This window comes from Poecilia formosa, unplaced genomic scaffold, assembly GCF_000485575.1.
Source record: "Poecilia formosa unplaced genomic scaffold, Poecilia_formosa-5.1.2 Scaffold335, whole genome shotgun sequence".
Taxonomy (NCBI): Eukaryota; Metazoa; Chordata; class Actinopteri; order Cyprinodontiformes; family Poeciliidae; genus Poecilia; species Poecilia formosa.
The window spans coordinates 38,762-55,997 of NW_006800274.1; the positions used below are offsets into that span (position 1 = coordinate 38,762).

The 17,236-nt window shown below is 37.4% G+C and overlaps 1 protein-coding gene and 1 long non-coding RNA gene across 2 annotated transcripts; one reads left to right on the forward strand and one right to left on the reverse strand.

Moving 5' to 3' along the window:
- The first annotated feature begins 1,160 nt into the window (after nt 1-1,160).
- Nucleotides 1,161-15,719, forward strand: scn2b (sodium channel, voltage-gated, type II, beta). Its single transcript, XM_007573585.2, has 6 exons — nt 1,161-1,458; nt 8,960-9,120; nt 9,213-9,429; nt 10,404-10,596; nt 11,539-11,595; nt 11,778-15,719. Exons 1-5 carry the CDS (start codon nt 1,383-1,385, stop codon nt 11,549-11,551), a joined length of 660 nt encoding a protein of 219 aa, XP_007573647.1. The 5' UTR covers nt 1,161-1,382; the 3' UTR covers nt 11,552-11,595; nt 11,778-15,719.
- On the reverse strand, nt 12,855-16,559 carry LOC107833138 (uncharacterized). Its single transcript, XR_001658850.1, has 3 exons — nt 14,001-16,559; nt 13,744-13,749; nt 12,855-13,195 (listed from the first exon to the last, which is right to left on the reverse strand). It is a non-coding gene; the product is annotated as an uncharacterized LOC107833138 (long non-coding RNA).
- Between the last annotated feature and the right edge of the window lie 677 nt (nt 16,560-17,236).

Sequence of the window (17,236 nt, forward strand, 5' to 3'; positions counted from 1 at the left end):
TCACCCTGTTAAAAACATGGCATCAGGATAACTCTAGTTTTTGAGCTCAAGCATATCTTTGAATATTTTATTTTTTCTGCACTGACCAAAGTCTTTACCACTATTCCCAAATCGTACTCAACTCCTCGTGAATTTAAAAGCCTTTTCAGAGCCTGTTTAGTGCTGCTAATTAAATGTAAAACCACCGAAACATGAATTGTGTGTGTTCCATCTGACTACAGTTTTGCACACACTGCAAAGAATAACGGTAGAGAATAATGGTTGATGAAGTAGGGAAGACATGTACCACATGAAACCACATTTTGGCTACACCACAAAATAAAATTTTATACTTCTGTCTGTCATCCAGGAAGTATGGAAAGGATTAAAGGTTGGGGAGGGGATCTGTTTAATTTTGTGGTTCACGGCATGTCAGACTGCTTCTGCTAAGCAGTGAGTTGCTGCCAAAAGAGGCACAATGCTAAACATCCTTGTTGTTGTTGTTTTTTACATAATCCTTTTTTCGGTATGGATTTTTCCCAGTCTATGCACCTCTTCAACTGTACGACTTTGCTGAACTCTGATATTCTGAAAGTGACATTTTGACATTTTTATGATGTCATTGATTTTATGCGTCTGATCCGTTCATTCATAATTAATGTTAATTGGAGAACATCTGTGGATATATTTTTAAACATGCCCACAGATGTGTGCCATTTTGTTATGCTCTTCTTCTGTATTGTGTAATGTGAAAACTCACTATGTTTGCCACAAAAAAAAAAAAAATCCCTCAGAAAAATATTTTGTTCTGTTAAGCATGTCTGTTCAAAATTTGTAAGGCAGCCACCATGCTGTTGCATCTAGGATGTCAGAATAAAACGTAAATATTATTAAAGGGCAAAATATTATCATGTGACATTTAATTAATTATTTTGGTTTTCCTGTGAAGAAAATTTCAATTTCTGCTTAAAGAGCAGAAGCATTCTGTCACACCGCGTTCCAGAAAAGTCCAGGGAAAAACATAAGATTACAATAACATAATTTAATTTCATATTTTGAGTTGTGTGGCGTAGAAGCACACAAACAATTTCTCCAAAAAAATGTATCTCCAACCCTCCAGGAGGAGGAGACATTCTCCATCTTAACACCTGCTCTCGTTTCTGTTCTCAATCAGGTGACGGACCGACAACCATAAGATCAACCGTTACAAGGCTACAGACACTGCCAGCCATGTTCTGCCTCGAAAAATAAATTACTGTTTTGGGTTTGTATTTTTTTATTTTATTTCATGTATTTTTTTTAGCATTTAAACGGGCATACCAAGATCAGTCTCGGGGGGGCATATCTAGTTTTTTTTAATTTTTCTAATCACATAACCGGACATAAAGGGGAAGGATAATAAAATGTCTTCGTCGGAGCAGGAGATGAGGTCTGGCGTTCAGCTGGTGAGCGCGCTGCTGCTGCTGCTCTCGCTCTCTGGTAAGATGCAAAAACAGCCAAAGCATTTCACATCCCGACGCCGATAATTCGCGGATCAATCAGTCAATACGATGGCGTGATCATTGTTTTGTTTTTGTGTGTGTGTGTGTGTTTGTTTTTTTTAACCATTGATATTTGAGTGTGTGTTTCATTGGAAGGCTATGTGGAGACAACATATGGATAGATGGATGGGGTGGGAGTAGATGCAACATAAGACAGTGTAACCGAATGAAGCCATTTTTTTTATTTATTTAATTCACCGATAAAGCCAAACATTAAAACCCACTTTCCCCTCCATTACTCAACTGAGCTAATTTCTGACCCTGATCAAGGTCCGTATGCATTAAATCACGTCTTTGTTTAGTCTTGCAGTTTCACCGCGTTTAAATGCAATTGTGACGCACAGCATGGAAAAACATACCTGTGTAATTGTTGTTTTCTAACATAACTGGATATGAATCCAGTGCTGATGCATAGAAACGTACAATGGGATGAAGCAAGGCAACAACACACTTGCTGTGTGTTATTACTCTGTATGTTTAGCTAGGGCCAGACCATGGCTAAGTGGGGCCACACACAGATTTTGCTAGGGAGCCCAAGTAGATAAGACCATTGCCTACTAAGCACAAAATGACCACTCAATGACCACTCTGTTTGCCCAGAGGCAATACATGAAAATTAGAGAAATCAACATTAAATCCTTTAGATCGACTTAATGTCAGTTAGTTTGCATTAGGCAGATTGCAAGTCTCCAATCTTACATTTTTTTCATTTTCCTATGCTTGCTGCCGCCAATTTGAGCAGTTTGACAGGTTTCTTTTCCACTAGAGCTTATTACTGACTTCCCTGTTCAGTCTGATCCTTAACTTCCTGATTGACATCAGGGCTGCCATCTTCAGCAGATTTCATTGTTGCCATGAAAGTCAATTTTATGACTTTCATGGCAGAAATAGGAGAAAACATGAAAACCTCTGTTAAGGAAAGTATTTTCTAACTTGACAAACTTTATACCCTGTAACTACTACAGGTCTCATGTTCCTTGACTTACTTCCTGCCCACATAATGCATGTTGTATTCTAATCGCTCAGACTTATTTATCCCCTTAAATCCAACTTCTCACTTTTTTATATAATCCAGTGGTAAGAGATGTTCCATAAAAGAGATTGCTGTGGTGGATATGGAGAAATCTGTCCTTCCACCTGTGTTTGCCTCCAAAGAGAACGTCATTGTTTCCTGCAAAGATGATCCCTAAAAAAAAACATGCTCACTGTGATACCAATATGCCACAACTCACGCATTCTGAAAATTTTTGTTAAAAAGATCTTTTTTTTAATTTTTTTACTTGAATTACAAGCCTGGCAGCCCACCAGGCTTTTAATACGCTGGGGGAAACCTTTGCTTTGGCTTACCTACAGTATATACACTTACATTTATGAACATTTCAAGTCTGGTTTCCGACTCCCATACTGAAACTGCCCTCATAAAAATCAACAATCTCCTGCTGGCAGCTGTGGTCGACTTTCTCCTATAATTTTCCTGGATCTGAGTGTGACCTTGGATACAGTTTCTCACGCCATCCTCCTCCACAGATTATTTTCAATTGGCATTGCTTGCACGCTCGTTGATTAGTTTTATTCCTACCTCTCCAGCTGCACTCCATGCAACTGAAGTTCTTTTGTTCCCATCCTTCCCCTGTCCCAACCGGTGTGCCCCAGGGCTCTGTCCTGGGAACACTAGACTTTATCATTCTTCCTTTTGGCAATTCTGCATAACAGTGAAATAAATGTTAAGCTTCCAGAAAATATTAGAATACAAATATCTCCCATTGTGGTAGATACCAGCTCCCTCTTACATGTAAAGCCAAATGCCACACTTCCACTCTCTTCCCTAACCTGCTTTTCTCAAATGCAATCCTGGTTCTTCTCCAACTTCCTTAAACTAAAAACTGAGATCCTCCTTGTCTGAATCAAATCTGTAATATCCAAAGTTGACAGTTCCTACCTTTCCACTAGATAGTGGCTACATTCTCCCGTCACCTGAGACTAAAAGTCTGGGTGTTACCCTCAACAGCACGCATCATTAATAAAACTCCCTCTTTTCACTACATGGCCTCAGTCTTGCAGCAGCTCCTCTGGCTTTTTGTCAAATTCAGAATACATTTCAACAATTTCCTGTATGCATCCAAGGTTATTCACCATAACCTTGCCCCTCCCTACTTTTCAGATCTCATTGATATTTGTACAGCTTTAGGGCTTCCTTCTCTATTCATTTTGCTCTTCCTTCTGCTCGACTCAGCACCATCGGGAGCAGCAAAGCTCGGCTCCCAAATTCTGGAATTCTCTCTCTCCGGACAATATTGACACTCTGTTCAAATCAAAACTCAAACCTGTCTCAGATTGATTGCTCACTGTGATTGCCTGTTCCTGTGCAACTGTTTATGTTTAGTGTTTTAATTTGTGTTTCCTGTTATTCTGCTTGTCCTGAAGTGCTTGAGCGCTTTTAAAACGCTTCTAAATTTATTACTTTTACTCTGCTTTGGGTAACATAATTTAGCTGAAGAAAACAATGCAGTTAGGCAATTAATTCTAATGTTTTAAGGAATACCTAGTGAGTTTACAGCCTGGTGCACAACCGAAGGCAGCTATCATTCAACAAGCAACCCCATGTTTATTCATTTTCAATGAATGAACACATCACTTTAATTTTTCAGGGTATTTCTTCATACTTCAGTCTAGGCATTTCAATAACATAATTCAAGCAACACCAAAGTTTTAGTATTGCCTGCGGTCAGAAATCAAAGTGGCTGATGGCAAAATTGTTGGATGAATTTGTTTTTCATGGTCATCATCTAAACTTTGCTTAGCAACTGCAGAGTCACAGTTCCTCAGACAATGCACTAGAGGGCAGCAGCACAAAGACATTGGCACAGTCAATAACTATTCATAACAGCAAGTCACTCAACATATTTTCATATTGTTGGGAACTATGCACTTTTCAAAAGTCATACAATTATTTTTGTAGTTGCTCTTCATCATAGCCATTTATTTTTAGCAGGACATAGGGACTTATACCTGAAATTGGAAATTAGAGGACAGTTGAAAGATGTCTACAGCAGAGAGGGGTTTTGGCATGATGCAGGAAGTACATGGTGTTACTTGTGGAGATGTATTTAAAAACAAAACAAAGAATTTGCTTCATGTAGTTATTCATATCACATTTTTAAAAAGCAACATAAACACCATGCAAACAGAATGACATTACATTGTTCTACACACAAAGGCATGCTCCTTTGCTGCTTGTTTGAACGTTTTTCGCTGTATTGTTGTAAAGTGCACCCTTTTATATCCAGAATATATGACTATAGCACCAGCAGACATGGTTGCCAATAATGCATAATATACTTAAGGGGACATGAGGTGCCTTAGGCAGAAACTTCTTATTGCTCTAAACAAATTCTGTTTAGCTGCTATTGACACGGTAAAAACAAGGTCAGCATGAAAATTAGGCCTAGTTTGTGCCTTCGCTGTTGCCTCCCCAACACTGTGGTAACATACAGTGTGATGCATACCTTACCTGCACTTTTTGTATTAATATTTAATATCCCCCAGAATGCTGTGCGGTTCTTCATCGGAATTCAGTGAAGTTATAAAAATTCACTATTTTTGATCAAGTGTCTGTCACAAAAGATGTTGTTACTGTTTTATAGCCCAGTTTTATATGTGCAGCAAGGCCAGCACAGATGAGATTTGAGTATTTTTTGGTGTTAGGCGAAAGCTCTCAGTTCCTCACCACCCCTAATTGCCTGGATTTTAATAATTGACATTGTCTGTTGAATTATCAACTCGCTCCAAAGCTCATATGTGACTCTGTAGTGGTCAGAGACATATAGGCATATATACAGGAACACAAGCCTTGTATATTTTTGATATCTTCTTGTGTGATCTGGCAGTCTATTTTAAAAGGCTAAAAACCGAATCAAACACTGGTAAAAATGTTTATTGTGAACTTAAGGAGTGGCTTGTTTTAAACTCCTAGTCTTCTAGTGCAATGCGGGACAACAAGTAATATTTAAACTATGGAAAAAAAAATTATAAAAACAACTTTCGGTAAATAAAAGAAGGATGTTACACTTAAATTATGTCAGACAACTTGAGTACTAAAGAATTAAACACAATGGATGCGTATTTCATCAGAATAGTTTTGTGCTGTCCTCAAATGTCACTGCTACTGATGAAAATACGGTTTACAGAGGTGGAGCGACCTGTTCTGCCTCTGCATACTTTACCGCAACCTGTCCAGCATCTGCAAATGTCACAAAGTGATGACGCACCAATTTGAAGCACTATATTTGCTTCAGATATGCCAGCCAGACTGTTGGTCATCACTTCAGAGGCGTGACACCTGCAGGTTGTGTTCAAACCTCTTTTCCACGTCAATTCTGACAGAAAACATCAACAGCTAAATACATGTACAGTTAAAACCACAAGATTGCTTACACCAAATAAAAAGACACAATCACCTTCTTTTCCCACTGTCTGAAGTTAACTATGACCAAACTTCTCTGGTTTTTATGCGAGCGAGAATATGCATTTAGCTAAGCTTTAATTTCCCTTTACTTTATTTGCTGGAGTAGAATGTTGTGGATTAATGAACATTTAGAAAAACGAATGTAAATGCATCCAATTACAGTCTTTCTTTTGGAGTAATGTGTTCTTCCTTGCCTAGTGGTGTTTCAGGCCATGTCAGGAAGGGACACATTTCACTGTGGATAATGGCGCCGTCTCATCAGCTTCAGAACAAGGTCTTTGACTTTTCTTCTGGGGTTGATTTGCATATTTCAGTCTAAACCACATTCACCTCTGGGACACTGAGGTGTCCCAGAGGTGACTCCTTATGGAGCAATATTATGTGCGGAATGGACATCCTGATCATGTCTATCGTTGCATATAATTGTTTGAACAGATGAATCATCGATCGTCTAGAAATTGTTCCAGACTAGTTCAGCTCCACAGTTTTCTTCTTCATCTTGTTGTTTGAGTTCTTTTCAATTTCCTACTATGTCAAACTAGAAAGCAGTTTGTTTGAGATGTGACTTCAAAAGACATTCAGAGCTATCCCTCCATTTTATTAGTTAACTTTCAAAGCCATGACGTCCTCAATTGATTGCTTAAAAATATAGACATCATTCTGGATGCAAACTTCTGATTTTGAAAGCGTGAAAATACAAACCTCCGAGAATGAGTCATTCTCTCATCATTGTGGCATTTAGCAAATCTAAATAGTTTTGATAATTCTAACTTACCTAAAACAAGAAAAGTTTGGGGTGATTTAATTTCATAAAATGAAGGGGGAAAAAAAAGGTTTATGTGTCTTTTCATTTGGTGTATGTACCCTTTCAGTTTCAACTGTAAGCACCAGACTGAACTGGTTTCAAAAAGGCTATTTAGAAAATGTTAACCCTCTTCATAATTTGAAGCATACAGAGGTCTGTGAATTTCATTGGAAGTGAACATCCCTTCAAATGACTGAGCTAATATAAGTTGAGTGGAAGTAAAACTGTTGTTGAGTAGCAGTTTCCTGCTTCCCACTTCATTTACGGTCCTGTGCCCTTGTACCACAAGGTCCAGACAGTCTTTTTCTGACCTTTTCCAATTATGATGCATAAAGAAGAACCAACTCAAAATATGCTCTCTCAAATGAAGCAAAAAATCGTTTGCTATGAAAATCCTGACGTGAAAGGGTAAAAAAAAACAACGTGTTACAGACGTCTGAACATTTTAGAAATGCATAAGCTAAAGAAATGTAGGGAGTTCTTTAAAGTTCAGATGCTAATGGAGTGTGAGGGCTGAGGGCTTTAGAAAGCTTTCAGGATGGAGGTGAGACGAGGAAAGGAAGGTGGACAAAGATGGGGAGAGTAAAAAGGGAGAGGCAGAGGGAGGGAGGAGCCACATGCGGGGGGCCTCACTGCAGTATTTCATGTTAGGAAGTCTCTGCATTTGCCTCCCTTTTTTTTTTTACTAGCCACATGACTGCTGAATCAGCAGGAGTCTGAACCGAAAGGTTTCTCATGCTGTATAGCTGAGCTAAACTGACTGTACCAAGGGCACATATGTTTGCAGCACTTCAGAGGTGTTTGCTTTAATGTGAGGTGTGTGTACATGTGGGCTTGTTTGCAAAGATGACATTGACATAGCACATTCAGAGAGGCGAGCTCACTGCTGATGATGCAGACCTAGAGGGTGAACCGCATGCATGTGTGTTTATGTGTTAGAGTCCTCTAAAGTAGGTAATGGCCCTGACCCATCGCGTATGAATATGTGTGCATGTGTAAACTATGCATACTTCGAGTAGGTGGAGAAAGGAGGGGTGGTAGTCTGACTGTGTGGTGCAGAGATGCAGGCTTATGAGTGGTGCAGCAGCTGTGGGAAGGGAGCCAGAAACACTCGACTGCAGAGGAGAGATTGGTGCAGAGTCCCATCGCACACAAACAACACAGCTGAGAGAACATGGGCTGGAGTGAGGTGGGGGTGGCGAGGAGGTCTGTGATGAGACAAAAGGCTTTCAATAGAAGAACAAACTTGTACAACTAATAATAATCTCATGTACTGTTAGTCATTACTTCTGTTATCACAGGTAATCTTGAATTGGCATGCAGAGGTTTGGGTCACATAAAATATCTTGGATATCATTACTTAATAAATAACGATATGCATATTAAACGACATGATGTTAAACACATCTTTGTTTCAGTTCGAGTGTGCCTGGGGCTCTCCTGAACGCTTAAATTGGGAAGTTTGTTAATCCCCAGAGGCGATGTTGCGTTTGTATATTTGTTCAGAAGGATGAACCATCCGCACAATATGTGTTAAGATCCACACAGATCATGTCTATCTAATCTCTTCATCTTGTCCTGGTTAATAGGATATTTAACACTTGCCTCATGATGATGTGACAAAAAAATAAAATGTGTCCCTACTTACCACCTGTGCTCGACCATTCCTTGTGTCTGAAGAGTAAAAAGAAGAAAACAATTACTTCACTTTTGCTATCTTGTGAAAAAGCACCAAAGACAGTCAGTCATTCTTTTTTAAATTTAAGTTAGGTAAAAATAAAAATATTGACAAAGTTTTTTTGTTTTTTTTCTGCAATAAACTTGTACTGCATGTTCTGTACATTCTGACTTCCAACATACTCCGCTTTCATCTGAGTGCATTTGTGGGCCTGTCTGCCATCCATCTCTGTGCCTTGCGCCTGATGGCTGACGGGGAGAATCCTGCAAATTCACTGTTCTGCAGAACTGGCCAACTGCGCCCAACTCAACATAAGCTTTATGTTACGACGGCTGAACTCTGGGCTTCAAATCAAAATCTGCATTTTTAAAAAGGCCAAATTAGTATTGGCAGCAAGAACCAGGATATAATTCTTGCGATTTATTTCACATTTAGCTAGTTAGCTGTTTTAATCTTATTTGAATCATCAACGTTATTTGTTTTTAAAACAGGTTGTTCGAGCATGGATGTGCTAGTGTCCAGTTACATCAATGCACTCAATGGAACAACTGTCACAATCCCCTGCACCTTCACTTCCTGCTACAAGATTGACCGGACCAAGTTTGCTATGAATTGGACTTACCAAGAGACCCTGAACAATACAGAGGAAAAGGTGAGCTGCCAAACCCTTCAATACATTAATACCAAGAATACTCGCCTTCAAAGCTTAAACCTGTATTTAAGCCACACTTTCTTTTCCTTTAGTTCATGACTTATGACAAGAATAAAGGAATGCAACCAGTACCTTCAAACCGGTTTGGAGAGAGGGTTGTGTTTTCTGGTAACCTGGAGAAGAACGACTTATCGATCACGCTGCAGGACGTTCAACTGGAGGACGAGGGGTTGTACCACTGTTATGTGAGGAACCCCCCAGATCGCATCCAAGGACATGGTGTCATTGACTTCAAAGTTGTCACAGAACGTAAGATGTGACGTAACACTCTTCTGCAAATACATGAAGCATAACCCTGTGCAACCGTTTCCATACTTTTCAGCTAATGACATAAAACAACATGGGCAGTGGTATACATCTCCAACTATCACTGCTTGATGCAGACACTTACTGAGCCTAAGTGACAAGAAAAAGCATCTTGCCTCACTCTAGGGTTTTTATCCATGTATGGTGACTGTGTGTAATAATTAGAGGAAAAAATACTCTTAAAATTCATTTCTAAAATGAATTTTGTTTTCACATATCACCTTTAGTCCTCTAACTTTGTTCATCTGAACACCTCGGTTATAAACTATGGCTCTGCAGGACATGTTTTTGTGGTTCATGCAATAAATGTTTGTACATTGCAATATAGGTTGTCCATTTAGGAAAATGTGACAATTGTTATTTAACACAGGATCAGCTTGGTTTGGATTTTTTTTTTTAAATAGAAATTACCATATGCATATTGATTATGTCTTAAGGCATTTTTTTGATAATCAAAACATTTAATTATGATAGAAAGCAAAAGCTGACGAAATCATTAAGGAACCAATGCTTTTCCATTGGACTGCAGGTTTTCAAATGCGACCTTTCAAACTTGGTCGCATTTGACCAAACAGCTGCAGACGGGTACAAAACATTACTTTACATTTTTCACGACGTAATAATTTTCATGCGTATACATGTAATTCAAGTAACGTTAGTGTCTAAATGTCTGTTTTCTTGGGAGTGTTGAGATCTATTTGTGATGAGTCAGCGTCTTACTTATTAATGACTAACAAGAGGTTGAACTTCGTGCATCACTCCTGCTCTTCCACACACACACAAGCCCACATCATATACAGGCTAGCTCAGCAGCACTTTCTTTCCACTTGTTTAATCAGAGCTTTTAGCGAGCGCCGCACTCGACTCCATTCTTTGTCTGCAGGAAAAGTTAACTCTCTCCTTTCTCCTTCTCTCAGTTCCCCCTCCGAGAGATTCAACCATTGCTGTTGCCATTGGGGCATCAGTGGGGGGAGCTTTAGCTCTGCTGATCCTTTCAATGGTGGTGGTGAAATGTCTCCGCCGACATCGGAAGCAAGAACTGATTTCAGAGGAAAAGATGGAAGAGGAGGGAAAGCTCGAGCCTGAAGCTGTTGCAGAGGAGGGAACAAAGTAAGAAATCGGAACATAAAATCCCTAATTTAAAAACTGAAGCAGCTTCAATGTCAAAGAAGAAGCTTTTAATCCAGCAAATCTCTTAGTGCCATAATCAAATCTATTGTGGTTTAGCAGCACCTGCTCTATGTAATTCAGCTGTGTGCACTGTGAGTCAGACAACCATTAGTTCTACTGTATATCAGATTAGATATAGAAGCTTAAAGGGGCAGTATTATGTACTCTCCAGGCACGTAGGGCTATTTTATAGCACAAGCATGTACCTATGCTACCTTGAGTTATTATAAAAATGCTGTATATATCTCATAAAACGTTAAAAAACAACATTTGACTTTGCAGTTTAACGCCTTTTCCTTGTAAAGTGACAATGTTAAAAGATGAATGTGGAATTAAACACAGCAGCCCTAAACACAACCACACAAAAACACTGAAAGTCAGGCTTAGTTAGCCTCTATGTTAAAAAGACACCTATTTGTTCTCCCTGTGCATGCGTGGGTTTTCTCCGGGTTCTCCGGTTTCCTCCCACAGTCCAAAAACATGACTGTCAGGTTAATTGGCCTTTCCAAATTGCCCCTAGGTGTGAGTGTGCATGGTTGTTTGTCCTGTGTGTCTCTGTGTTGCCCTGCGACAGACTGGCGACCTGTCCAGGGTGTACCCCGCCTCTCACCCGGAACGTGAGCTGGAGATAGGCACCAGCACCCCTCCCAACCCCACTGAGGGACAAGGGTGAAGGAAAATGGATGGATGGATGTATATATATATTTTGTTAATTTTTTTTTTTTAATTGACAGTGGAGTTTGGGTCTGGAAATATGTATATTTTAACTTTCACTGTACAGAAAAATAAAACACTTTCCTAAGTTTAGCACTTAGGAAAGCACCAAAAACAAAACAGATTACTGCTAAAATGTCGTGCTTTCCTTCTCTTACTTTATTTCAGATTACCACAGTAGTCCGAACCAGTCTCTGGATCTTCGACTTCCTGCTCCTCGTTTTGGTAAATAGATGTAATAAACATATCACAATGATTTTTTTTTTTGTTGTTGTTGTTGTTGTTGAGCAGTAATTTATTTTTTCTAATTTGGGTTTTATCTTGAGGTTCGCGCATGCCGACATTGTACATATATGAATTGGTTTCTAAAGTCATAATGTTGTTTTTCCTCTCTTTTTTTATTTCAGAGCTGTGTGCCACCTCCTTCAGAAACTATAGTAACCACTGCTTGAATCATCTCACTGGCCAAACCTATTTGCATGTGTCTGTCTTTGTGTGCCAAATGCACAAAAGAGAGAAGATCTTGTGTTTGTAAGGACTGAATGTATTGATGTACATATTCATCAATGAAATGGCTGTTTTTAGCTTTCTTCCTTTAATCATAGACTAAAAACTCCGGACTTATTTTATCTATATTCCCAAGATTTCATCAACAACAATAACGAATTTCCTGATATTTCCACACCTTTCCCACCATTGTCAGGTCAGTACTGGAAAAGTTATAATTTACAACTGAGATTTCAACACGACGATATTTTTGCTCTTCCTTTGATTTTTTCCCAACCTACACTACAGTAGTCTGGGAATGTTAAATTTTTACAGCAGACAGACATTTTGGTATTTAATTCCCAAATTAGCTAAATTAGATATACAAACTTCCAACCAGTAAATGGTTCCAATATGATTTTTGGTATGTGTTGCATATGAATTGACAGTTATTAGTGATATACTTAAATCACCTTGGCTGTTGAATAATTTGAGTCAAATACAAGAAAATAGCGTTTGAGGACTCAAAGCCGGTTAAAAGTTACAAGAATGCAATAACACAGAAATAACATATCTTTTGGCTAAAAAAAAAAAAACAAAATATATACATTTATTTATTTATTGTTCTTTATTTTAAAGTTCTAAAAGTTTACAGCAGAGTCTAGGATCAGGATAGATGAAGCCAAATGAAGAAAACCAAGTTTTACTTTAATCCAGTACAGCACTGCTGTTCAGACAAGACAAATTTCACAAGTACTTCAGAACAACAAATAGAGGTTTACAACGCAGGCTAAAAGATCATTGGTGGTAAAAATGGCACTTTATGTTACCATAAACTGTTTTCAATCGCAAATTTTAGATCCTTATTGCAATTTTAAGGAGAACAAAGAAAAACATCAAAAGCTGTAATCTTACCGATGTCTGATGATAGAATTGAATAGATTGAATTTACATAATATAAGGCCAAGGGATCCTGCATTGTGCTCAGCTAAGCTTTTTTTTTTTTTCAGTTCACGTCCAGTCATAGCTAATGCAGCTAGCATTAGTATTGTTGACCGGCTGTCATCACAGCTGGTCAGCAGCTGCTTGACAACTCAGCCAAACGATGTTTTTGTGCCAGTAATGTCGACTTATGTCTGAGCCAGAGATTATTCTCAAACATTCCAACAATTGTGAACTTTTGACAAATCGGATGCCTTTATTCATTTGGCCTTTTTAGAGGAGACATTTTTTTTATTTATTTTTTTGTCACAGTGGAAAAAGCACAAATACAGCTAATCACATTCGCAATAGCGCCGGCCGATTTACACAAGTTAACGATTATGGTACGCTCTTTGCACTTTTGAGTCTTAAAATTGTTTAAGTGAAATGCCTTTTTTAGATATTCAAAAAAATAAAAATAATATAAAAAGAGTTAACAGAAAAACTCCAGAGGTGCACTGTGTCTTATATAGGAGCTGTGAAGGCGGCATTTTAATGACATTACTACAGTCAGCGGGAAAACTAGAAGCAATCACAGGAAGAGACTAAAACTTTCTGGACCTGTATGCACACTGTCTTCTTTCATTGTCACTTTTTATTAATTGCATTTGTTAATGTTCATTTAGAGGTTAGTGATACATTTATGTTTTATTAATATTGTGTGTTCAGAGCACTTTAGCAGATTTAATACAAACAGCCAAACAATGTCTATTATATTTCCGGAGAAGATTATAATATTGTATATTCACATCATGGCCTAAACCCACCATACAAAAAAATCCCTCAAGGTTAGGATAATTCTTTTATAAAAGGAGATAGATATAGATCTGGAGGAATGTGTTGCTTGCCTTGTTAAGTTTTATATAAAGTCTAGAAGAAAATGAGCTTTTCCTGCAGTAATATGACCTTGCACTGACAAAAACAACCTCTATTTTGAATACATGGATGCAGTGGGGGAAATATTATAGGATTATTCCCATAGTAGTAAATACAGTTAAGTTATTAATACTCATTGCAAATTTAGATATGAACTTCAGTTTTTTTTTCACCATAATGTTTATTTATGATCCTAAATGAAAGAAGGCTCTCTCTCAAAATATAACAAAATAGTCTAAAAGATTATTCTTATAAATATTGACCATCTTTTTGCAAGGTATTTTGACCATTTATCTTTGGTCATGAACTTCAAGTTATTATTGTAATCTTGAGCTCCCTTTAATATCAGATTTAAATTGAGTCTCTGGCTGAGCTACTGTGAAACATTAACTTTCAGGCAGAAGAAATGTTGGAAAAATTACTGCTTCTCTTGAACCAACTCTACCCTACAGATGTTCTTTGGGATTTAGATTGTGATTTCTGTGGAAGAAAGATTCTTTTGTGTACAGAAAATTATTTATGTGCTTTGTGAGACCCAATGAGAACCAATTTTTAACTTTCTGGTAGAGTCCAAAAGATTCTTATTAAACATATTTTGGTATTTCAATAAGTTCAACTGCATGTCAGATCCTCTACTGTATTTGACTGTGAACAAAGTGATATGTATTTTTCTGTTTAATAACAAAGGGTGATTGTGGTGAAAGGGTCGATTTTGGTCTCTTGAATTTAGTCAATTGGAAACATTAACATTTTTGATTAAAACGTTTTTTTTTGGGGTTTTTTTTCCAGCACTCACACAACTAATTACCATGTACAAAGTGTCTGATTTTGTCAAAAACAACTATTTACCTCCCTTCATATAAATTACTAAAATTAAAGACCAAAGGCCTTTTTGCAGAACTTTACAAGAGTTCCTTGGAAAACACACATTTGTATGTGACAAAACAGATTTTACACAGTTACTTAAAGAACAAAACAACTTTAGAATATAAACTTACTCTACTATTACCTGGAGGTTCACTGGATTGACAGTCACATTGTCATTTCACTCAAAATTATTCTCATTTGTTCTTCTAGGAATGAGAATTATTTAGTGTCAGATGAAGTGAAATATTAAAAACTAGATTATTAATACTTTTTTTTTGCCAGCCAGAAACATGGTGCAAACAAAAAATGTACATTGCGCCCACAATCTTGTTTCATAATGGTGTTAATAAATGTCGTCACATTTTATAAAGGTCATGAAATAAAGACACATAAACAACGGTTATTTAGTAATAACAATGCATATCAGGGACCCATAAGATCTTAGTACTAGCAGTGGTCATTTTACAAAACAATACCAAATGATGAACAACAAAATGTTTTACATTCTGTTGATAAACCGACTGGAAGGAGCACACAGTGTAGTGCTAATAAACCTGCTTATCTGTGAGATTTAGTTATCCACCAAAGCTAGTAAAATGAATTGTTTTGGCAGCTGAAGCATGCACATTTTAAAGCGCTGCCATGAATGCATGTCACATTCCACATATCAGAAGAAATATCTAATATGAAGGTAACAACACTTCTTTTTGATATAAAAACACATAGCGATGCGAGTCGCAGCATGTTTAAACTTACATTTGCTTCAGCAGTCAGTGGTGCAGTTTATCACTCTTCGTAAATTTCTTATTTATTTTTTGACATGTATTAGCTGCACATATAATTTAGTGTCAGTAACTTATGTGCACTTTATTGTGATTTGTTTGTAACTGTTACCTCTGAAGCTGAATATATTTTAAAAGATGAGCTATATTGTTTATTGACAAGTGGAGTTTATTTTTAAAGACTGAAATAAAATGAGATTCACTGCAAAAAACAATCTGAAATGTATAAAATACTTGTGAAGTTCAGCTGGTAATAAGATATGGCAATAAAATGTGAGCCAAGGGAAACTGGATTTGCAAATAGTTTAAACTTTACTGTTAGATTTGAAAAAAAAAAAAGAACTGCAGTTCTAAGAAAAAACAACACGAGTTCAGTAGCTAAGATTAAAACAATCCTAGCTTCTTCGATTGATAGATTCTAAATGTTTTTATTGCCAAGCCACTCCTCTAACTATAGAAATAAAGACAAGTAGTTTAATAGCTGGTCCATTTGTGACTTTATGTGATATCGACTGTTGTTCCATTAGAATCAGCTTGGAACTGTGTGGTATCTTGTTGCTTATTAGCTGAAGCTTGGTGATGTCTTGTTTTGCTTGGGGTGAGGTGAAGTTTGGAGTTTAATAATAAGTCATTTAGGAGCTGTTTTTTTACAGGAAGAGAACACTTTTCCATGGAGAGAAAATCTGAGTGCAATACAAAAAAACAACAGAACTGTACACAATAAAAAAGAGTAACTTTCTTTCCCCCTATTTTTATGTAAAAACAATAGTAGAAAAGGTTGGAACACTCTATTACTTGAAAAGTGGGTGGAACCTATGTATTTAAATTTGAACTTTACGATGCAACAGTGATATAGTCATAATTACATGCAGTTTTCAAAGACCTCTAATTAGCATTAGACAACAGAGCTGTTAGCAGTCGGTACAAAGCTGTGATTTGTTGACATGTTGAATCGTTTCTGCAGAGTTGTTTCAGTAGGAAAAATTCAAATTTGTGTTAGCTTGGGCACATTGCTTTCTGTGTATCCGCGCATGTTCTGTAGATCAGGAGGGGATGGCAGAATATTATGTGGGGTAAAAGGATGTCTATATTGGCTGTATGATGTCATATACCATACTGTTTATGATGGGATGTCTTGTATTTCCATGCAGAAAGAAATAAACAGAAAAAACATTATTACTACGATAACATTTTTTTGATTTTGTGTTATTGTATCTCACCTCTGGCAATGAATTTCCACAAACTATTTTTTTTTCACTTTGAATTTTAGTTGACACTATGCTACTTCTAAACAAGTTTAATCACATCATGTAATTAGAATGAAGATTAAGAAACATTCCTGTGATCATGTTTTGTTACAAACACACCACTAGTTTCTCATGATACTCATGAGGTTCAGTATTAAGCTAACTATCCTGGCCATTAGCTTCTTGTGCAATTACACAAAAAATAAAAATTCTCGCTTCCAGCACAGTCTGGGCTTTCTCCCCTTGACTTTGATTGTCTCCAGTAGATTTTTTTTTTTACCTGCCAATCAGCGAAAAGAAGGAGAACTTGTGAATGATGACGCTGATTTTGTAGTGGGCCTGTAGTTTTAGCAATGGAAGAAAACAAAGCCGTTCAGTCCGTGTTGGCCACACTTCCAAATATTGACCTAACATTAACAGCTGTAGCTTGGCTCTTTTCTCTTTGCAGTGGTGGACGGTCGTTTACAGCGCAGACAAATTTCAGTAAGTTTCTTATTGTCACCGGCAAACATTAGCTATTGGGTAAAAGTTAAAACTTCAATAGAGCCCACGTCTCCAGGAAGCAGTCCCTTCTCAATAGTCAAGAGCTTAGACCCTCTGAACAGAGCAAATAGCAAAGGGGATGAA

Coding starts and splice junctions, on each gene's coding strand:
- scn2b (XM_007573585.2), top strand. CDS start 1,383: ATGTCTTCGTCGGAGCAGGAGATGAGGTCTGGCGTTCAGCTGGTGAGC. Junction 1,459..8,959: donor GCTGCTGCTCTCGCTCTCTG/GTAAGATGCAAA, acceptor TTTTTAAAACAG/GTTGTTCGAGCATGGATGTG. Junction 9,430..10,403: donor CTTCAAAGTTGTCACAGAAC/GTAAGATGTGAC, acceptor TCCTTCTCTCAG/TTCCCCCTCCGAGAGATTCA.